At 47.5% G+C, this 23,241-nt stretch overlaps 1 protein-coding gene across 9 annotated transcripts in view; it reads left to right on the plus strand.

The window, feature by feature from the left end:
* Positions 1-19,995, plus strand: part of ZFAT (zinc finger and AT-hook domain containing) — a 271,720-nt gene extending 251,725 nt beyond the window's left edge. For all 9 annotated transcript variants that reach the window (XM_059902251.1, XM_059902247.1, XM_059902249.1 and 6 more), the window contains one exon: positions 18,329-19,995. In XM_059902251.1, the coding sequence (XP_059758234.1) occupies positions 18,329-18,568 (240 nt within the window). In that variant the 3' untranslated portion in view covers positions 18,569-19,995. The remainder of the gene's footprint in view (positions 1-18,328) is intronic.
* The last annotated feature ends 3,246 nt before the right edge of the window (positions 19,996-23,241 follow it).

Genomic DNA, 23,241 nt, shown 5'->3' on the forward strand with positions numbered 1-23,241 from the left:
CTGCGCCCTGTGCCCCGGGCGCTCCTGCCTCCCCCCGGCAGGGCTGACTCCTGGCCCGGGCTCGGCCCTCTCAGGTCCTGTCGGGCCCATCCTCCGGAAGCGGTGACTGCAACGAGCCGTCACCGCCCGGACTGTGTCGTGAGATGGCACAGTGGGGTTGAGCCGGGGGACGGGCCAGGTGGGCCTGATCCAGTGCCCTGAGCCCTTGAAGGCAGGGAACTGCCTCACCTGGGGGCAGGCGTCAGCGCGATTAGAAGCCGGAGGATCTGTGTTTTGAGCCGCTGCCTTCATGGTGGTTTTATGGTGGTGATAGAAAGCGAACGTGGCCACTGACCGCGTGGGCAGAGAAGCGCCCCGTTGTTAACAGCCACGTGCCTGCGGCACCCGCCCTGGCCGCTCTGGTGCACCCGTGGCCCGGAGGCCTCAGGGGGCTTCCTGCTTCTCCAGGAGCCCCAAGTCCACCCCCCTGAGTAACCAGAGCAGCGGGTGGAGGCGTGGCCGTCCCGCGCGAGAAGACCGCTCTGCCCCTTCCACGGAAAAGCAGAGGCTCAGAGACGGAGCCCCGCCGTGGGCCTGTCATGGACAGTGGCCTGGATCTGAGACTCTGGGCCGGACCACCCGGTCCGGTTGTGGCCCTCCCTCCCCAGTTGGGAAAGTAGGAAGGGGATGTTTACAGAGGGGCTGGCCCTGGGCAGGGGGCCGAAGCTCCCCTCCCGTCTGTCTAGGTCGTGGGGAGAATGGGGGGTGGGCAGGAGTCAGTTCTCAGAGACTCTGCCACCAGCTGTATCTTAGTTAGCTGGTTTGCCCACCCACCTTTTCATCCCAGCAAGTTGGAGGAGGTCTGTAGCACTTAGCTCAGGGCCTGGCACATGAGAAAGGCCTCACGAGCGTTCAGAAGCACCACTGGGGGATCAGACTCGGGAAGCCGAGCTGGGTGGGCTGGGGGTGCCCTGGTCGGGACCCAGCTGAGCAGCCTGGTGATTTCCAGCTGCTGTGGGTGCCCCGCCTGGGGAGCCTCAGGCCTCCGAGACAGGGGCCCTCCCTGGATGAACAATGCACGGGGGTCTCCCGAGAAGCCCATTTCGGGGGTGGCGCCAGGCCAGGTCACAGTGCGTGGAGGAGGACACAGCTGGGAACCAGACGGCCTGGGTGTGACCCTGCGTCTGTCACCTCGTAGTGTATGACTAGGGACAAAGCACTTCTCTTTGAACTTCTGTTTTCTCATCTGTAAAGTGGGAAAATAATAGAACCTACCCCATGGGGCTAATGTACGGGTGATGCGTAATGATGCAAATGAAGCAGTTGGCAGGGAGCCTGGCGCTGGTTCAGTCTAATCTTAGCTCCTGTCATAGGAGCGACGTAGCTCCTTAACCCCTGTCTGAGCTCATCGAGTTGCTCGTAGAATTCAGCCATAACTGTTTTTGCTTCTGGAAGCTTCTGCTCAGCAAGCAGGTACTGATGCAGCCGTCCAGGCCCTGTGCTCTGCAGTAGGAGTCCCAGGGTGGATGAAACACTGCCTGCTTCATAGGAGAGTCTGTTGCTGGGTCCAAGCAGGTGGTTGCATTATGTAAACCGCCGTGTTTGTGGCTGGAGACAGTTTGACCCCTTACCACGTGCAGTTGTCGTGACATTCTGGGTCATTCCCTGGAGAAGGCCCTCGAGGAGGCTGATTTGGAAGAGCTGGTGCTGAGTGGCATCATGCAACCGCTTGCCCAAAGTAACGGGGAGTTGGGTGAGGGGCTCTGAGCCAGAAGGGGCACCGGACTTGAGAGCAGGCAAAGGGAGAAGGGCCAGAGAGAGTCGAGGTGGGCAGGTCTCCCTACTCGGAGAGAGAAGTCCCGGTAGGAGGGGGCGGGCGAGGGGCTCTGAGGAGCAGGAGGCGGCATCCACGCGGAGGTTCAGGGCGGGGTCTTAGGCCGCTCACAGCAGCGCGCCGGGTGGGCGTCAACACTGCACTGGCCTCAGAGTGAGACCATCGCAGTGCCTTGTTCTGTTCTTAGACCTACTTTGCCACTAATGAACTTACCTGGGTGAGTTTGAGGAGCGATTGAAGTGGTTTATGTTTTGTTATGATAAACATCCTTTAAACAGAACGAGGATGTGCTCCGTCACTGGGAATTTAGCCTGCCTTTCTCCCTCGGGTGAGGGCGGCGGCTTGGAGGTCCAGGGAGGAACAGGGCGCGTCCTGCCAGCTCCGTGTCCTTGCCCATGGGGTCTTGTGGAGGCTGCCCGTCACCTGTGTAAATGGACAGGGAGAGGAACTGCTAGAGGAAACAGTTTGTTAAATCGGGGGGGAGAAGAGTCTGCACCGGCTGAGGAGAGAAGCCCGTGCCCCCCCAGCACAGAGGGGGTGGCAGAGGGAGGGGGTCCACCGCCCCACGTCTCCATCGAGCACCTGCCCGTCAGGTTGGGGGGGGCGGGGTCTGGTGAGCATCAGGAGGGTGGAGGCCTTTTGTCCTGAGCGGCGTGCAGAGAGAGATGTTCGCAAACTGCCGTGGAGGGGAGTTTGGTGAGAACGATATCGGAAGCCCTGCCTGACCCCGGGAGTGGCCCATCTGTGGACGGGCTACCAGGCAGAGGTGAGGCTTTCGGAGAAGCATGGCCCCCTGGGACAGGTGCCTGACAGGGGTGCGGAGCCCAGGCAGTGCGTGGTACTAAGTGGGATTCAATGTAGTGTGCTGAAAGGTCACCAACGTGCAGCATTACGCACGATAGACTTGTCTAAATATCAGAAGATATTCAGAGGCGGTCAGAAGCTACCGCCTGCCTCCTTCCCTGTCCCTGTGAATATGCTCTGTTTGAGCTCGGTTTGAAAAGATCTCCTGGGGCAGACATGAGAAGAATTCAAGTCAGGCATGTATGGAGTGCCTACTATAAACCACGTGCTGTGTGGACATTGTCTGGGGGTGGGTGTGCTAATCGTGCACCCTGGGGGGCGGTGGGGAGGTGGGGCTGGTGGGGACACCGCCCCTGGAGGGGATGACACACCGCTAGCAGTTGTGAGCACCGCACACTGCTTACCACTCGCCCTGCGCCAGGCCCCGGGCGCCCCACCATCTCTTATTCTCACATGGGCTGAGAGAGACCACGCTGCCCTTCCCATTGTACCACCACTTACAAGAGAAGGAGGGAGTCTTCTTTCCTCGGTCACGTGGTTATCGCGATCACACTCACCTGTGCTTAGACTCCTGAGAAACACAGGGTGTCCTAGCTGTGCACGCCCTCTTTCCGCTGCTCACGCACCTGCCTCTAAACCCAGCTGCTACCGAGTTGGTTTGGCCAACGGGCAAGCCTTTCCATCCTCATCGTATGATGGGCTTGGGGCCAGTAGGAGGCACCTCTCTTCCTGTTTCCAGACCCCTCTGTCACAGCAAAGAGAGTGGGACCTGTCTGTCCCCTGCAGGCCAGGACCCCATGGACAAGGCCACCCTGTGCAGGGGGCTCCCGGGGGCTCTGGGGCCTCAGCACGGGGTGGCCGAGTGTCGGCCAGCTGGACCCTGCAGCGTCTCCGAGAGCCAGGGCACACACGTGGGCACTGGCGGGGACTGTTTTTAGTGAGCTGTCTTTACAACCCGGGCTTTGGGCTGTTTATGGGGTCTACAGAAAAGAAAATGTCTGCTGTCTCCTTACAATCAAGAGAGAAATAGGGTGGGGGGGAGGCATTATGACGTCTCCTCACGAGAGATGCCTTGCCTGACGCGGGCATGCATTACAGCCCTCCTCACTTCCCGTGCAGTCTTTCTTTTTTTTTAAAACGCTTTAAATCTTCATTGCTGTATGGAATGGTTTCTTCCTGCCTATGAATATCTTTTGGTATTTCCACAAGTTTCTCGCACATAATATTTACCCCTTTTCTGAGTACCATATATATGTGTATAGTTTTAGAGTTGGGAATTTACGATGCTTTTTTATAAACCACATTCGTTTATAAATTCAGGATAGTATTTACCATTTCCCTTTGTTTCCGACATATGCAACGCCACACCTGACCTAGGGTCGTGACGGTAAATGTGCTTGCTTAGTAACCTTGTAAAATGGGTCTGCAGTCCCCTTTTGAGAATGCTAGAGGAACCTCTTGTTTGGTTGTAATTAGAGCAGTGAGTGAAACCCTAACTGCTGTAAAAAGTAAGGCTCCTTCCCCAGAGCTTAAACACACACAGGGGAGTATTTCGCCTGAAAGGACTGACGGCAGTGTTCTTTTTTTTTTTTTTTAATTTAATTTAATTTTTTTATACAGCAGGTTCTTATTAGTCATCCATTTTATACACATCAGTGTATACATGTCAATCCCAATCTCCCAATTCATCATACCCACACCCCCACCCCCCTGCTGCTTTTCCCCCTTGGTGTCCATACGTTTGTTGTCTACATCTGTGTCTCAATTTCTGCCCTGCAAACCACTTCATCTGTACCATTTTTCTAGATTTCACATATATGCATTAATATAGATATTTGTTTTTCTCTTTCTGACTTAACTTCACTCTGTATGACAGTCTCTAGGTCCATCCACGTCTCTACAAATGACCCAGTTTCGTTCCTTTTTATGGCTGAATAATATTCCATTGTATATATGTACCACTTCTTCTTTATCCATTCGTCTGTCGATGGGCATTTAGGTTGCTTCCATGACCTGGCTATTGTAAATAGTGCTGCAATGAACATTGGGGTGCATGTGTCTTTTTGAATTATGGTTTTCTCTGGGTATATGCCCAGTAGTGGGATTGCTGGGTCGTATGGTAGTTCTATTTTTAGCTTTTTGAGGAACCTCCATACTGTTCTCCATAGTGGCTGTATCAATTTACATTCCCACCAGCAGTGCAGGAGGGTTCCCTTTTCTCCACACCCTCTCCAACATTTGTTGTTTGTAGATGTTCTGATGATGCCCATTCTAACTGGTGTGAGGTGATACCTCATTGTAGTTTTGATTTCCGCTTCTCTGATAATTAGTGATGCTGAGCATCTTTTCATGTGCCTCTTGGCCATCTGTATGTCTTCTTTGGAGAGATGTCTATTTAGGTCTTCTGCCCATTTTTGGATTGGGTTGTTTGTTTTTTTAATATTGAGCTGCATGAGCTGTTTATGTATTTTTGGAGATTAATCCTTTGTCCGTTGATTCGTTTGCAAATATTTTCTCCCATTCTGAGGGTTGTCTTTTTGTCTTGTTTATAGTTTCCTTTGCTGTGCAAAAGCTTTTTAGTTTCATTAGGTCCCATTTGTTTATTTTTGTTTTTATTTCCATTACTCTAGGAGGTGGGTCCAAAAAGATCTTGCTGTGATTTATGTCAAGGAGTGTTCTTCCTATGTTTTCCTCTAAGAGTGTTATAGTGTCCGGTCTTACATTTAGGTCTTTAATCCATTTTGAGTTTATTTTTGTGTATGGTGTTAGAGAGTATTCTAATTTCATTCTTTTACATGTAGCTGTCCAGTTTTCCCAGCACTACTTATCGAAGAGACTGTCTTTTCTCCATTGTATATCCTTGCCTCCTTTGTCATAGATTAGTTGACCATAGGTGCATGGGTTTATCTCTGTGCTTTCTATCCTGTTCCATTGATCTATATTTCTGTTTTTGTGCCAGTATCATACTGTCCTGATTACTGTAGCTTTGTAGTATAGTCTGAAGTTAGGGAGTCTGATTCCTCCAGCTCCGTTTTTTTCCCTCAAGATTGCTTTGGCTAGTCAGGGTCTTTTGTGTCTCCATACAAATTTTAAGATTTTTTGTTCTAGTTCTGTAAAAAATGCCATTGGTAATTTGATAGGGATTGCATTGAATCTGTAGATTGCTTTGGGTAGTATGGTCATTTTCACAGTGTTGGTTCTTCCAATCCAAGAGCATGGTATATCTCTCCATCTGTTTGTGTCATCTTTGATTTCTTTCATCAGTTTCTTATCATTTCCTGCATACAGGTCTTTTACCTCCTTAGGTAGGTTTATTCCTAGGTATTTTATTCTTTTTGTTGCAGTGGTGAATGGGATTGTTTCCTTAATTTCTCTTTCTGATCTTTCGTTGTTAGTGTATAGGAATGCCAGAGATTTCTGTGCATTAACTTTGTATCCTGCAACTTTACCAAATTCATTGATTAGCTCTAGTAGTTTTCTGGTGACATCTTTAGGATTTTCTATGTATAGTATCATGTCATCTGCAAACAGTGACGGTTTTACTTCTTCTTTTCCAATTTGTATTCCTTTTATTTCTTTTTCTTCTCTGATTGCCTTGGCTAGGACTTCCAAAACTATGTTGAATAATAGTGGCGAGAGTGGACATCCTTGTCTTATTCCTGATCTTAGAGGAAATGCTTTCAGTTTTTCACCATTGAGAATGATGTTTGCTCTGGGTTTGTCGTATATGGCCTTTATTATGTTGAGGTAGGTTCCCTCTATGCCCACTTTCTGGAGAGTTTTTATCATAAATGGGTGTTGAATTTTGTCAAAAGCTTTTTCTGCATCTATTGAGATGATCATATGGTTTTTATTCTTCAATTAGTTAATATGGTGTATCACGTTGATTGATTTGCATATACTGAAGAATCCTTGCATCCCTGAGATAAACCCCAGTTGATCATGGTGTGTGATCCTTTTTTTTTTTTTCTCTTATATCTGTTCAGGCAAGAACTGTTAGTCCACTCTACTTTTATTTTACTCTCATTAAATTTTCCTATTATGGTAGTATTTTTTATAAAGGAATTTATAAATTGAATTAAAAGAAACTTCCACTGAAGAGACTCAACAAGTAAAAATAATTACTGAAATAATCGTTTAAAGAAACTATTTCCCCGGAGGAGTCTTCACCAAGTGTATGATCCTTTTAATGTGTTGGTGGATTCTGTTTGCTAGTATTTTGTTGAGGATTTTTGCATCTATATTCATCAGTGATATTGGTCTGTAATTTTCTTTTTTTGTAGTATCTTTGTCTGGTTTTGGTATCAGGGTGATGGTGGCCTCATAGAATGTGTTTGGGAGTGTTCCTTCCTCTGCAGTTTTTTGGAAGAGTTTGAGAAGGTTGGGTGTTAGCTCTTCTCTAAATGTTTGATAGAATTCACCTGTGAAGGAATAAAGACACAGACTAAGACAATGGACTTGAGGACACGGGGAGGGGGAAGGGTAAGCTGGGACGAAGTGAGGGAGCGGCATGGACATATATACACTACCGAATGTAAAATAGATAGCTAGTGGGAAGCAGCCACATAGCACAGGGAGATCAGCTCGGTGCTTTGTGACCACCTAGAGGGGTGGGATAGGAAGGGTCGGAGGGAAACGCAAGAGGGAGGAGATATGAGGATATATGTATATGTATAGCTGATTCACTTTGTTGTACAGCAGACACTAACACACCATTGTAAAGCAATTATACTCCAATAAAGATGTTTAAAAAAAATGCATGGAAGCAATTACCAACAAGTTACTGCATAGTTGGGGCTTTGATAAATGAATGATTTAATTGAACTGAACCCAAAGGCTGCATTTACAGTGATTCTTAAGTTTTGGAATTCAGTGCTTGATTTGCATTCCATAGTAAAACTTTTACTCTGAAAAATGTTTTAAGAGGATAAATATTGCTACTGAAATTCCACTAGGAAAGGTAAAGGCAATGCTCTCAGTGGTTTTCTGTAGGTGTGAAGTAAAATTCTTAAGCCATACTGTATCATGACTTTTGTTAACAAGATACTGTGATGTGTTTAAGGCGGCCTTAAATCCAGAGATAGTAGATCAAAACTCCACACATCAGTGACTCATAGGTTTAAGAAACTTTAGGTGTCTGGCATGTCATTATTTTTCAGAAAAATTATTATTTGTGCTATTTTGGAGGGGGACCCTGAGGCACTGATTTTACCTTCTTGGGTTATGTAATATTTTAACTACCTTAATGAGCTTTTTGTTAACAGCAGCCCCAAAATATGACAGTGCTGTCTCTTAAAACTCAAGAACTAAAAAGTTTCCAAATATATTCATTTAAAAAATATTCTCTGTGCTATGAGAACCAAATAAAATATAACACATTAAATAAAGTTCTTCCTATTCAAAAAAAAAAAAAAAGAATTTACCTGTGAAGCCATCTGGTCCTGGACTTTCATTTGCTGGAAGATTTTTAATCACAGTTTCAATTCCAGTGCTTGTGATTGGTCTGTTCATATGTTCTATTTCTTCCTTGTTCAGTCTTGGAAGGGTATACCTTTCTAAGAATTTGTCCATTTCTTCCAGGTTGTCCATTTTATTGGCATAGAGTTGCTTGTAGTAGTCTCTTAGGATGCTTTGTATTTCTGTGGTGTCTGTTGTAACTTTTCCTTTTTTCATTTCTAATTTTATTGATTTGAATCCTCTCCCTCTTTTTCTTGATGAGTCTGGCTAAAGATTTATCAATTCTGTTTATCTTCTCAGAAAACCAGCTTTTAGTTTTATTGATCTTTGCTATTGTTTTCTTTGTTTCTATTTCATTTATTTCTGCTCTGATCTTTATGATTTCTTTCCTTCTACTAACTTTGGGTTTTGTTTGTTCTTCTTTCTCTAGTTCCTTTAGGTGTAAGGTTAGATTGTTTATTTGAGACTCTTCTTGTTTCTTGAGGTAGGCTTGTATTGCTATAAACTTCCCTCTTAGAACTGCTTTTGCTGCATCCCATAGGTTTTGGATTGTGTTTTCATTGTCATTTGTCTCTAGGTATTGTTTGATTTCCTCTTTGATTTCTTCTGTGATCTCTTGGTTATTTAGTAATGGATTGTTTAGTCTCCACGTGTTTGTGTTTTTTACATTTTTTCCCCTGTAATTGATTTCTAATCTCATAGTGTAGTGGTCAGAAAAGATGCATGATATGATTTCAGTTTTCTTAAATTTACCAAGGCTTGATATGTGGCCCAGGATGTGATCTATCCTGGAGAATGTTCCATGCGCACTTGAGAAGAAAGTGTAATCTGCTGTTTTCAGATGGAATGTCCTATAAATATCAATTAAGTCCATCTGGTCTAATGTGTCTTTTAAAGCTTGTGTTTCCTGATTAATTTTCTGTCTGGATGATCTGTCCATTGGTGTAAGTGGGGTGTTAAAGTCCCCCACTATTTTTGTGTTACTGTCGATTCCCTCTTTTATAGCTGTTAGCATTTGCCTTATGTATTGACGTGCTCCTATGTTGGTGCATATATATTTATAATTGTTATATCTTCTTCTTGGATTGATCCCTTGATCATTATATAGTGTCCTTCCCTGTCTCTTGTAACATTCTTTATTTTAAAGTCTATTTTATCTGATATGAGTATTGCTACTCCAGCTTTCTTTTGATTTCCATTTGCATGGAATATCTTTTTCCATCCCCTCCCTTTCAGTCTGTATGTGTCCCTAGGTCTGAACTGGGTCTCTTGTAGACAGCATATATATGGGTCTTGGTTTTTTTTTTTTTTTTTTAATTTATTTATTTATTTATTTTTGGCTGTGTTGGGTCTTCGTTTCTGTGCGAGGGCTTTCTCTAGTTGTGGCAAGCGGGGGCCACTCTTCATTGCGGTGCACGGGCCTCTCACTATCGTGGCCTCTCTTGTTGCAGAGCACAGGCTCCAGACACACAGGCTCAGTAGTTGTGGCACATGGGCTTAGTTGCTCCGTGGCATGTGGGATCTTCCCAGACCAGGGCTCGAACCCGTGTCCCCTGCATTGGCAGGCGGATTCTCAACCACTGCGCCACCAGGGAAGCCCATGGGTCTTGTTTTTGTATCCATTCAGCGAGCCTGTGTCTTTTGGGTGGAGCATTTAATCCATTCACATTAAAGGTAATTATAGATATGTATGTTCCTATTACCATTTTCTTAATTGTTTTGGGTTTGTTTTTGTAGGTCCTTTTCTTTTCTTGTGTTTCTCGCTTAGAGAAGTTCCTTTAGCATTTGTTGTAGAGCAGGTTTGGTGGTGCTGAATTCTCTTAGCTTTTGCTTATCTGTAAAGCTTTTGATTTCTCTGTTGAATCTGAATGAGATCCTTGCCGGATAGAGTAATGTTGTTTGTAGGTTCTTCCCTTTCATCAGTTTAAATATATTGTGCCACTCCCTTCTGGCTTGTAGAGTTTCTGCTGAGAAATCAGCTGTTAACCTTATGGGAGTTCCCTTGTATGTTATTTGTCGTTTTTCCCTTGCGTCTTTCAATAATTTTTCTTTGTCTTTAATTTTTGTCAGTTTGATTACTGTGTGTCTCAGTGTGTTTCTCCTTGGGTTTATCCTGCCTGGGACTCTCTGTGCTTCCTGGAATTGGGTGGCTATTTCCTTTTCCATGTTTTCAACTATAATTTCTTCAAATATTTTCTCTGGTCCTTTCTCTCTCTCTTCTCCTTCTGGGACCCCTATAATGCAAATGTTGGTGCATTTAATGTTGTTCCAGAGGTCTCTTAGGCTGTCTGCATTTCTTTTCATTCTTTTTTCTTTATTCTGTTCCGCAGCAGTGAATTCCACCATTCTGTCTTCTAGGTCACTTATCCGTTCTTCTGCCTCAGTTATTCTGCTATTGATTCCTTCTAGTGTAGTTTTCATTTCAGTTATTGTATTGTTCACCTCTCTTTGTTTGTTCTTTAATTCTTCTACGTCTTTGTTAAACATTTCTTGCATCTTCTCGATCTTTACCTCCATTCTTTTTCCAAGGTCCTGGATCATCATCACTATCATTATTCTGAATTCTTTTTCTAGAAGGTTGCCCATCTCCACTTCATTTGATTCTTTTTCTGAGTTTTTATCTTGTTCCTTCATCTGGTACATAGTCCTCTGCCTTTTCATCTTGTCTATCTTTCTGTGAATGTGGTTTTCATTCCACAGGCTGCAGGATTGTAGTTCTTCTTGCTTCTGCTGTCTGCTCTCTGGTGGATGAGGTTATCTAAGAGACTTGTGCAAGTTTCCTGATGGGACGGACCGGTGGTGGGTAGAGCTGGCTGTTGCTCTGGTGGGCAGAGCTCAGTAAAACTTTAATCCCCTTGTCTGCTGATGGGTAGGGCTGGGTTCCCTCCCTGTTGGTTGTTTGGCCTGAGGCAACCCAGCACTGGAGCCTACCCAGCTCTTTGGTGGGGCTAATGGCAGACTCCGGGTGGGCTCACGCCAAGCATTACTTCCCAGAACTTCTGCTGCCAGTGTCCTTGTCCTCATGGTGAGACACAGCCACCCTCCGCTTCTGCAGGAGACCCTCCATCACTAGCAGGTAGGTCTGGTTCAGTGTCCCCTGGGGTCACTGCTCCTTCCTCCTGGGTCCCGATGCACACACTACTTTGTGTGTGCCCTCCAAGAGTGGAGTCTCTGTTTCCCCCAGTCCTGTCAAAGTCCTGCAATCAAATCCCAATAGCCTTCACAGTGTGCTTCTCTAGGATTTCCTTCTCCCGTTGCCAGACCCCCAGGTTGGGAAACCTGATGTGGGGCTCAGAACCTTCACTCCAGTGGGTGGACTTCTGTGGTATAAGTGTTCTCCAGTTTGTGAGTCACCCACCCAGCAGTTACGGGATTTGATTTTACTGTGATTGTGCCCCTCCTACCGTCTCATTGTGGCTTCTCCTTTGTCTTTGGATGTGGGGTACCTTTCCTGGTGAGTTCCAGTGTCTTCGTGTTGATGACTGTTCAGCAGTTAGCTGTGATTTTGGTGCTCTCACAAGAGCGAGTGAGCGCACATTCTTCTACTCCACCATCTTCTTTCCAATGTTCTTTGTTTCTCTTTTCCTTTGTGCATAGTCTAGTGCCACTTGCTCACAGGGTGCAGCGTGCAGAGGCCTCGCGCAGCCCTTCAGACCGGTGTTGCTCCTGCGAAATGGCTGCAGGGACACCTCAGCTCGGCGGGCCATGCGAGACACTGCCAGGTGTTCTTTTTCATTCTTGTCTGGTTGTACTATTTGGATTTTTGTCTGCAGCCCTCTAATTCTTACCGTATCATAGAGGCCGAGAATTTCTGCAGTGGAAGGGACCTTAGAAAATGTTCACATTCTTCTGATTATTGGAAATGCTACCGTGTTCAAGACCGGGCCATCTCCTTCAGGAAACCACCCCTGACAACCACTCACTCTGCCCCCCGCCCACCCTGGGGGTCCAGGAGAAGTGTCCTGTCTGCCCCCTCCACTAGTCTGCAAGCCCTTTCAGGATGGGGAGCATGGGGGGCCCACGGTTCTGTTTCCAGCTTCCAGCAGAGTGTCTGACACATTGAATTCTCCTTAGAACAGGAGGCTGAGAGGGCATCTGAAGTACATGGGGACTCAGCATACGACAGATGAGAGACAGAGGCTTGTCAGGTGGCTTATTCAGTGAATGGCTGACCATTCAGAGTTGTCCATACAGAGGCCACAGTCTGTCTGTCTTGCAGCACAGGTGCTAATGTAACTGCACATTCCTGCTGCAGCCCCGGTAGCACCTTTCCTGGCCAGCAGACCATTGCAAGCACTGGCCCTTCAGATCTGCTTCCAATTTTAAAGCTTGTCTTCTGTCCCTCCTCTGGTGTGTCACTCGCTCTGGGCCTGGTAACTTTTGCCCGCCTGCCTACTGGACATTATCATCGGGTGATGCTTGGTAGGGCCTGATTACGCGTGAGGACCCCGGCAAGCAGCACTTTACGCTGCAAGCTCTCTTCAAAATCAGACCTTGTCTTCCTTAGAAAACCGGCCTCGCTCCAGCGTCTGCATCCACCTTCTGCAGGGTTTGCTGCGTTCACTCTGCATAGGAACTTTCATTCCTGCTGGTACAGGAGGAAATGCTGACTTGGGACCTCTTGCCTCGTCTTCCCTCGTGGCGCAGGCTGGGTGCCCACCCTCTTCTCACCTCCCCGCTGATGCGCTACTCTGCAGAGTTCAGTTTCTCCACAGCTTTTCAAAGCGCCAGCTCTGTGCGCAGCATGGCGCTAAGAACCGTCCTGTGCTTTTGAGGGAAAATGTTTTCTCAGCCAAAACACCTTGTGGCTTTTGGAAGAAGCAATTCTGCATCTTCCTTCTTTTTCTTTTTTCCTCTCTTGCTTTTTGCCTCATTTTTCCCAATTATTAAAGGACTGTATTATTTAAAAAATTTAGCTAACAGAAAAAAGAGAAGAGGGGCCCATGGTTGTACAGCACGTAGACGCCCACGAGGAGTGCCGACCCCCCTCTGGTGCAGACGTGGAGCCCAATGCCGTCTGTTCAGGAGGTACTGGCTAGGCCCTTCCTCATGCCAGGCCACATCACAGGTGCTGGAACAAAGTGGCCAAAACACGGCCCAGGTCCCTGCTTTCATGAAGCTCACGATGATGAGCAGATAGATGAACAGGTGACGTGATTTCCAGGGGCGACAGTGCAGTGAAGGAACGAGGGCAGGAGAGGCCGGAGTGTGCCCGAGGCTGCTGCTTCTGCTAGGGGGGTGGCTCTGGGAAGTCCTGTTGGACGCGGTGACAATGGAGCAGGAGCCCAAAGGGAGTGAGGGAGGGGCTCCGAGCAGGGCAGTCACACTGGGGAAGGACCCAGGAGGCCGGGAGGGCACTGGGCGTGGGGCGGCAGCTCCGGGCAGGCAGGGTCTGGCCGGGCACGGATGCCCAAGGGGCTGTGCTCAGTGAGGGGACACACAGTGTGGCACGTAGGGTTGTGTGCTGCCCTCTTCACTCATTCGCACATAAGCCTTTGCTCGCTTATCGCAGAGCTTGTAGGGCATGAGGGAGGTGCTGAGTGTCCACGTCTTAGGTGACAGGACCCTCTCTGTGTATCTGGGAGGCGGTGCAGCGGAGCAGAGGTGTGCAGACTGGGGCACAAGCGACCCCATCCACATCCCGACTATCCCTTAGCCGCCGTCATCTCCATGCAGGAGATGGGGTCTCGGTGGGAAGCTGCTCTCCCGCGAGAACAGAACCCAGTAGAGTGCCTGGGTCTGTTAGTGATCTGGTCTAGACTCTGGAACACTTGAGGTGGGCAGAGCTATAGAACTCAGAGGCTGACTTAGTGAATAATTTGCACAGTCCTATAGGTTAAGGTTTTCCATTAAGCTCTCTATGCTGCCGATAATTTAGCTGGAAGATGTGTTAGATACAGCACTTGGGGAAAATGGAGTACCCATCTCAGGGGATAATGACACTGTGAAGCCAGATTATTTCTACCATGGAGAACAATTGCAAGCCTGTGCTAATAGATTAAACTGCTAGAGTGTGATCGTTTTGAACAAAGAAAATGGTCGAGAGCTCTACAGCCAGCCATAAACTGACTGGGGTGGGTAAAGAGTAATAATTTAACCTTGTTGATCTATGGCATGCAATCCCTTTAGTCGCTGCCACACTACAGCAGCTGAGGAAGGTCCCCGGACCTGAGGTCACCCAGACTAACGTCCAGATTTTGCTACTTTCCAGCTGTTTGACCTTAGATGAGTCACCAGACGCTAGAGGTTTCATTCAGAGATGCCCAAGCCACAAGATGCTGTGTGCAAATGATTGGGATGAGGCAGGGAGAGTGTCCACTGGGTTTCATGGGGACAGGGAAGGAATTCCATGGTTTGCAGAAACATAAAACAAAACAACAAACAGAGTGGGAATCACGTAACAGGTGGAGTGCGGGACGTGGGAGGAGGGGCTTGCTCTGCAGGGAGCCTCCGTGCCTCCCTCTGGAACGCAGCCCTCCACCACTCCTGGCTCCTCTTTCTCCAGCTGTACGTGAAGCGGGGCCTCTCCGGGGCCGGCAGAGCTGCTCACACAAGCTCGTGAGAACGTAGACTTGTCGTGAGTTAGGCTTTGGACGCCCCGCCTGTTACAGCTGTGCCACCTGGAGGGCCACTCTTCGCAGGACTTCTGTGAACTGGACACTTATCTTTGTCTTCATCACTCTGTCTGCTGAATTAAGCCCAACGGACAGTGTTTGGAAAGTTTATTTTACTCTTATAATTAGCAGTGAGTGAATTTAACCGGTGATTCCGGTGGACAAATCCCTGGAGCTGAAAATTGGGGAAAAAAATGGAGAAAGGATTATGTTAAATAGACTTAATACGTAGAAAAGGTAATATGGGCAAATAAATATAGCTATTTAGTGGGAGAGACAGATGGTGCTAAGTCTTCTCTTCCCGTGTTAGGCGAGTTGCGGTTCAGGGGCTGCCGCGGGTTGGGTGAGGCAGGGCCCTTCCTGGGAAGCCGCCAGCGTCTTCCTTCGTAAAACCAAGTCTCAGTCTCTCAGCTGGTGAGCGAGGCTCTTCAGCATCTGGCTGTGAACATCGTTTCCGGCCTCACCCGCCCCTGCTCCCCAGCGCCGCCTCTCCTGTGACTCATGCACTTTGGACAGACACACAGCCCCTGGGGGCCTCCCCTGTGCAGACACACTCGAGGTCTGGGGTCCCTCGCTCAGCTAGGAGCAAAGCCTCAGTGCAGACGAGGGGCCCATAGGAGACGCAGGATGGGGATGCAGGAGTCCTCCAGGCTTTGAGGGGGGCCACGAGAAGCGTGGTGGGAAAGCCTGGAATCGGAGGGCTGTGGAAGCAGCGAAGAGGGCGTCTCAGTGGGTAAAGCTGAGGTTGGCTGAGCAGCGTCAGACAGCAGAGGACCGTGTGGAGAGGTGAGGATGGAACCCTGCCCAGTGGGCTTGGTGACTGGGAGGTGGCGGTGGCCCTGGTGGGGCTGTGGGCACACGCCTGCCCTTTGCCGCCTTCCGTCGGCCTGCCACGCCTTTTCCCACCATCTGCAGACAGCGCCTTCCGCGAAGTGGCCCTGGGCCCTGATGGGACAGAGTTAGCGTGTAATCGCCCTTATTTCGAGCACGGTGGCCTCTTGTTGGTTTCTGCCCTTCTTCCACATCTGTGGGCAGTGGCCACGCCTCAGTCGTCCTGGGACCTCCTGGGACGGCTCCTGGGTGTGTGTCCACCCTGCTGCCATGGGAACAGGAGCTGCAGCCTCTGCTCATCAAAGCCCTGGGCCCGGCAGGGATCTCTTTGTCCGGGGCAGCAGTGTCAGCCCTTGTCAGTACTCAGCTATCGAGGCACTAGAGTTGTCCAAAAGGACAGTGAAATCTTAGGCTGGCGACGTCCTCATTTGAGGCTTCATTTCTGATGACGGCAATCACTGTGTGTGAACGACAGTGCCAGGAGTGTATCACAAAGCTCGTGTATTGGTTGATCTCACCCTTTTTTTTTTTATCACCATTGTGTCATCTGTTTACCTGAAGTGCATCAGCTTGTTTTGCACACCTGAGGTCCTGGGACCTCAGCATAAATCACCCATGCCTCCTGACTTCTTTCTTCATGTAGAATTTGCTGACAGTTAAGAGAAGAGCATTTGTTGAGTATTCCTTCCCCCTTTCCCACCCTTCTGTCAGGTACCTTCTTTCAAAGTGAAATAAATCAATATTTACTTCTAAAGTCTTGGTTCACAGTGCATTTTCCCATTTAAATGAAATTGAAACAAACAGTAAAAGAAGAAGAAGAAAAAAAAGGCCTCCATCTACTGCAGAAAAACAGCTCAGGCTAAAAGGATTAATACTTTCCACTCAGGGTATCTCTCTAGCTTCTGGTAAATTCCGTCAGTCCAAGTTAAAGGTTCCTTCCAATCAGTAACTTTGTGTGGAGCCCACCCCAGAGGTGCCTCGTCCATTTTCTTCTCTGCATTAAACATGACCCCATCTGACACAGCCCTTCCTGCTGTCAGGGAATGACACAGGCCCAGGGCCGAGGGAGACCCCTGGAAGCCCCATGGGCCATTCCCAGAGACGGCGTGGGGTCGTGGCTTGTTACAGAGGGCCAGGCAGGGAGGAGACCATCCCACGCCAGGCTCCGGCTGGGAAGGGAGTCAGAAGCGTCATGAATGGGAGCTCACGGAGGCCACCTGAGCAGACCTACTGCTTCCAGTCTCTCCTGGGGGTCCTGGGAGTCATTGCTCCTTCTGCCCTCTCTGCCTGGAGCCCCGTCCCCATGCCTCCTCCGGAGGCTGCCCTGGCACTCTGTCAGAGCATGGGTCGGTTCCTGTGTCTGCCCCGCTAGACTGGCTTTCCACCATGTGCTGCCTGAGCGCCCATCAGGGCACCTGCACCCGGTGGAGCATCGTTGCACAAATACTGGGTTCTTGCTCCGTGCCAGGCATCTGCCCTGCCCACCTGGCTCTGGGGGAAGAGCTGTGCCGGGGCAGTGCCGTCCTAGCCCTCACGGAGCTCAGTCCACTGGGACCTGATAAATTGACAAAGGTTTTGTTGAATGAATGAATAATTGACATGCCGCAGTACCTTAAGAAAACGTTGTTCAGTACACGAATGAAGGCACCAAAAGCACGGTGATGTTATTAAGCGCCCACTTTGCATACGGAATCTTCTTCAGTTCTCCTAGCCATTCTCTGAAGTGGGCATTTTCGTCCCTATTTTACAGATGAGGCACCTGAGAGTCCCAGGGGAAAGTGGGCAAGGCTCACAGCTAACTGCGGGGGAGCTGCTGTGTAAGCCCCACGAAGTGCAGGACAAAGTTCTTTCCACCTCGCCTTTCGGACCCCCTGGGAAAGGCCGGTCTCTCTGACATCCCTCCCTACATCTGAGGGCTCTCGTTCCCCAGCTCAGCAAGTCCAGGCCCCTTCACTGTCCTCCTGGGCTGGTTTTCTAATCCTTCAGTCATTTTTGCAGCTCTTAGGGTCTCAACACTTTCTAAATCTTTCCCATATTGTTTGTATTATTGCTCTTCTCAAGATCAAAGACAGTTGTAAAACAGACCAGAATGCACAGTCAGGGAGCTGGGGCCTTAGCACCAGCTGGAATTTGGCCTTGTCTGGAATCTGCCTGCTTGGAGCTACAGAGAAAGGCCCGCCCGTAGGAGTGAGCAGGCCCCCTCCACTGACAGAGCCCCGGGGCAGTGAGTGCCCATCAGCAGGCCCCTCCCGTGGCTCCGAGGCACTAGTGTTGGTGGACGACACCTGGGGAAAACCAGGCGTGCAAGGGCGGGTGCTCCTGCCTGGTGTGATGTTGATCTTCTTCATACACAGAGCTGAGCTCCCAGAGTGTGTGGAGAGACAGATAACCCAGGACAAACTAGTCCCTTTTTCACCACCAAATGGACCAGCTATGAATTTCCAGGAGACCCCGCGCCCAACCCTCTACACGGTTGCAGAAAATAACTCCTAGAGTGCCTCGGCAACTCCCACGCCTCTGGGAGGCAGCTTGGCATCACGAGAAGAGCTTGGACTGGGTGTTTGAACTTGGGTTCCACCATTAGCCCCAGCTGGGGCCCCTGACCACGTTGCTTTGCACCGGTGGGCGTCACTCTCCTCACCTATAAACCGGGGGTGAGAGCAAGCGTAGAGCATTGCTGAGATGATCCTGTGCAGGAAGGACCAGCTCCTGGAATGTGCCAGATGCTCCGTAGGCAGTCGCGGTGATTCTCTTGTCCTGCTGGACCTGGAAGTGGGGCCCGTGTGACCTTTCTCTTGCCCTCCCGCAGGTCACGGACGAGGAGCCCAGTTCCAACCGCACGGTCATGATCCAGGAGACCCTCCAGCAGGCCGCCGTGGAGCTGGCCGAGCAGCATCACTTGGTGGTGTCCTCCGACGACGTGGAGGGCATTGAGACGGTGACCGTCTACACGCAGGGCGGGGAGGCCTCGGAGTTCATCGTCTACGTGCAGGAGGCCATGCAGCCTGTGGAGGAGCAGGCCGTGGGGCAGCCGGCCCCGGAGCTCTAGGGGGCACGCGGCGTGGGACAGCACCACGGGGCAGGGCTGCCGGCCTCTGCGGAGCCGCCGGGACACGCAGGGCGGGGCGGCCCCAGGGCAGTGCTCTCCGCAGCGCCCTCCTCTGCGCTGTCCGCCCCGGCGGCCGCGTTGGGGCTCTCCTGGCCCCGCTTTGGGTGGGCGAGGGGTCAGCGTCACCAGCGACACAGGGCGCTGCCCCCGGCACAGGCACACACACCTTCCCCCGCGTCGTCTGCTTCCAGGAGGACCTGTGCCTCAACTCCCCAGACACGGCCCATACCGCATAGCCCCTTTGCTTCAAGCGTCGAACAGAGACCCCCAGTCCTCATCAGCGTCTTCCCTGAATCACAGCCCAACTCCTTGACCCCCGTCTAGGTGCCGGCTCTTTACCTGGGACTGGTCTGCAGCCTGGTAACCAGGAGACAGCTGTCAGAGAAAGTGACCTTACGGTTTTTGAATCACCTGTGAGAGAAGAGCGGGGAGGGGTTATCTACACAGTTCTACCCTCCTCAAGCATCAAGGGCGCTTATTATCATGTGAAGTAACTATGGTTTGATGGCCCTCCTGCTCCCATCACAGGTGGTGGTCTCAGCTTACTATCTTGGAATTCTTTTGCTTTTAAAATAAATGCACTTTCTCCTATTCACCTCCTGCTCTGAGGAGGTGGGGTGGATAGAATAAAAGCATTCTCTGCCTGAGTACTTCTGCTCCTCTGTTAGGTTGGTGGGTTTACCTTTCCCCTTCCCAAATCAGAATCTTGGATCTGGACCCCACCCAGCACCACCTCCTCTGAGACCCAGGACCGCCCCCTCTGAGACCCAGCACCTTCCCCTCTGAGACCCAGCACCTTCCCCTCTGAGACCCAGCACCTCCCCCTCTGAGACCCAGCACCTCCCTCTCTGAGACCCAGCACCACCCACTCTGAGACCCAGCACCTCCCCCTCTGAGACCCAGCACCTCCCCCTCTGAGACCCAAGCGCTTAAAATGTGACAGTGATGCTCGTTCTCCCTCTGAAGCACTAGCCTTGCTTTGGGGCCACTGTTTGAGGTTAACGGTCTTACGCCCCACGTCCTGGCGCCTCGCATTGGGTTTGCCGCAGCCCCTTCCCACCTCGGGAGGAGCAGTAAACCGACAGTCAGGAGCCTTTGTGATGCTCTCTAGTCCGACTGACCTTTTTAGTCCTGGTGCTCGTGATAAATCCCATATCTTTTGGCGCCTCTGCCGTGTGACAGCTTTGTGGAGGCACCGAGGCGAGTCCTACTGCCCCCGTCCAGCCCCGGGGTCTCCTGACATTGTCACCCAGCATCCAGCTCACTGAGGTCAAGATCTTTTTTCTATCAAATGAAATTTTATTTAATTTATAGTGATTCTAACCAATTGTTTGAATAAACCATCCTTTTAAGTTGTAAATTACCAAGCTATTGCCTCATGGTTTTAGATTTTCACATTTCTAGACTAGACAATGAAATCATCTCTATTACATAGGACGGCTCACAAAACTGTTCATCTGAAACGTTTTTGATGCTCTTTGGGCACTAAAAACAGCCAAAACTTTTGATTCAGTAACAAATGAAGAAAAAGCTTGAGAATTATTTTTAATCCTACAGTGGTTTGCTGTCCTTTGTTTCCAAGGAAGACATTACTGACCCATTTTCAGTAAAGAATGAACTTTGAGTTATTTCTCTAATAAGGGTGGTGGATTTTTACCAGTCTTGGTAAAGGTAAATGGTACAACAAAATGATGGATTTTTTTTCTCTTAATGTTTAGAAGCCTGTGTGTCATGTTTGTTTGTTTGTTTCTTGACATATAATTGATCTACAACACTACGTTAGTTCCAGGTACACAACATAGTGATGGGATATTTTTATACATTACAAACTGATAACCACAGTAAGTCTATTTATTGTCTGTCATCATACAAAGTTATTACACAGTTATTGACTATATTTCCCCATCCGGTACATTTCATCCCCATGACTCATCTGTTTTGTAACTGGAAGTTTGTACCTCTTAATCTCCCTCACATATTTCACTTATCCCTCCAACCCCTCTCCCCTCTGCAACCACCTGTTTGTTTTCTGTATCTGTGAGTCCGTTTCTGTTTTGTTATGTTTGTTCATTTGTTTTGTTTTTTGGATTCCACATATAAGTGAAATCGTATAGTATTTGTCTTTATCTAACTTATTGCACTTAGCATAATACCCTCTAAGTCCATCCATGTTGTCACAAATGGCTAGATTCCATTCTTTTTTATGGCTGAGTAATGTTCTATTGTGTAGATATACCACATATTCTTTACCCATTCATCTGTTCATAGGCACTTAGGTTGCTTTCATATCTTGGCTATTGAAAATAATGCTGCAGTGAACATAGGGGTACATATATCTTTTTGAATTAGTGTTTTTGTTTTTGTTCTGAAAAAAATACCCAGATGTGGAATTGCTGATTGTATGGTAGTTCTACTTTTAATTTTTTGAGGAACCAGCATACTGTTTTCCATAGTGGCTGCACCAATTTGCATTGTCACCAGCAGTGCACAAGGGATCCCTTTTCTCCACATCCTCACCAACACTTGTTATTTGCTGTTTTTTTTGATAACAGCCATTCTGACAGGAGTGAGGTGATACCTCGTTGTGTTTTTCTTTTGCATTTCCCTGATGATTAGTGATAGTGAGCATCTTTTCATGTGTTTGTTGGCCATCTGTATGTCTTATTTGGAAAAATTTCTATTCAGGTCTTCAGCCCATTTTTTAATTGGGTTGTTTATTTATTTATTTTTGATGTTGAGTTGTATGAGTTGTTTGGATATTTTGGATAATAACCCCTTATCTGATATATTGTTTGCAGATATTTTCTCCCATTCAGTAGGTGGCCTTTTCATTTTGTTGATGACTTCCTTTATGGTGCAAAAGCTTTTTAGTTTGATGTATTCTCATGTGTTTATTTTTGCATTTGTTTCCCTTGTCTGAGAAGACATATTAAAAAAAAATATTGCTCTGACTGGTGTCAAAGAGCATACTGCGTATGTTTTCTTCTAGGGGTTTTATGTTTTCAGGTCTTAGATTTAAGTCTTTAATCTTGAGTTTATTTTTGTATATGGTGTGAGAAAATGTTCTAATTTTATTCTTCTACATGTAGCTGTCCAGTTTTCTCAGCTGGAGCTTTCTTTTATTTATTGGAGAAATTTCTTTCCCCCATTGCATATTCTTGCCTCCTTTGTTGTAGCTTAATTGACCATCCGTGTAAGTTGGGTTTATTTCTGGGTTCTCTCTTCTTTGTCATTGATCTACGTGTGTGTTTTTGTGCCAGTACCTTACTGTTTTGATCACTGTGGCTTTGGAGTGTAGTTTGAAACCAGGGAGTGTGATACCTCCAGCTTTGTTGTTCTTTCTCAAGAGTGTTTTGGCTCTTTGGGGTCTTTTGTGTTTCCATAAAAATTTTAGGATTACTTATTCTAGTTCTGTGAAAATGCAATTGGTATTTTGGTGGGGATTGTATTGAATCTGTAGATTGCCTTGGGTAGTATGGTCATTTTAACAATATTAATTCTTCCAATCCATGAACATGGTATATCTTTCCATCTGTTTGTGCTGTCTTCAGAGTCTTAGAGTTTTCCAAATACAGGTCTTTTACCTCCTGGGTTAGATTTATTCCTAAGTATTTTATTCTTTTTAATGTAATTATAAGTGGGATTGTTTTGTTAATTTCTCTTTCTGATGGTTCATTGTTAGTGTATAGAAATGCAACAGATTTCTGTATATTAATTTTGTATCCTGCAACTTTACTCAATTCATTTATTAGTTCTAACAGATTTTTGGTGGCACCTTTAAGGTTTTCTATATATAGTATCATGTCATCTTCAAACAGTGACAGTTTTACTTCTTTCTTTCCAATTTGGATTCCTTTTATTTCTTTTTCTTGTCTGATTGCTATTGCTGGGGACTTCTAATACTACGTTGAATAAAAGTGGCAAGAGTGGGCATTCTTGTCTTTTCCTGATCGTAGAGGAAATGCTTTCAGCCTTTCACTATTGAATATGACGTTAGCTGTGGGATTTTCATATGTGGCTTTTATTATGTTGAGGTGTGCTCCCTCTATACCGACTTTGTTGAGAGTCTTCATCATAAATATATATTGAATTCTGCCAAAAGCCTTTTCTGCATCTATTGAGATGATCATATGATTTTTATTTTTCAATTTGTTAATGTGGTGTATCACATTGATTGATTTGGAGATATTGGACTATGCTTGCATCCCTGGAATAAATCCCACTTGATCATGGTGTATGATCCTTTTAATGTATTGTTGAATTTGGTTTGATAATATTTAGTTGAGGATTTTTGCATCTAAGTTCATCAGTGATATTATTCTATAATTTTCTTTTTTTGTGGTGTCTATGTCTGGTTCTGGTATTGATGATGCTGGCCTCGTAGACTGAGTTCAGAAATGTTCCTTTATGTTTAAGTTTTTGGAATAGTTTGAGAAAGATAGGTGTTAACTCCTCTCTAAATGTTTGGTCGAATTCACCTGTGAAACTATCTGGTCCTGGATTTTTGTTTGTTGGGAGTTTTTATTACAGATTCAATTTTATTACTGGTAATTTGTTCATATTTTTTATTTCTTCCTGATTCAGTCTCAGGATATTGTACGTTTCTAGGAATT

Source organism: Balaenoptera ricei, chromosome 17 (assembly GCF_028023285.1).
Source record: "Balaenoptera ricei isolate mBalRic1 chromosome 17, mBalRic1.hap2, whole genome shotgun sequence".
NCBI classification, from domain to species: Eukaryota; Metazoa; Chordata; class Mammalia; order Artiodactyla; family Balaenopteridae; genus Balaenoptera; species Balaenoptera ricei.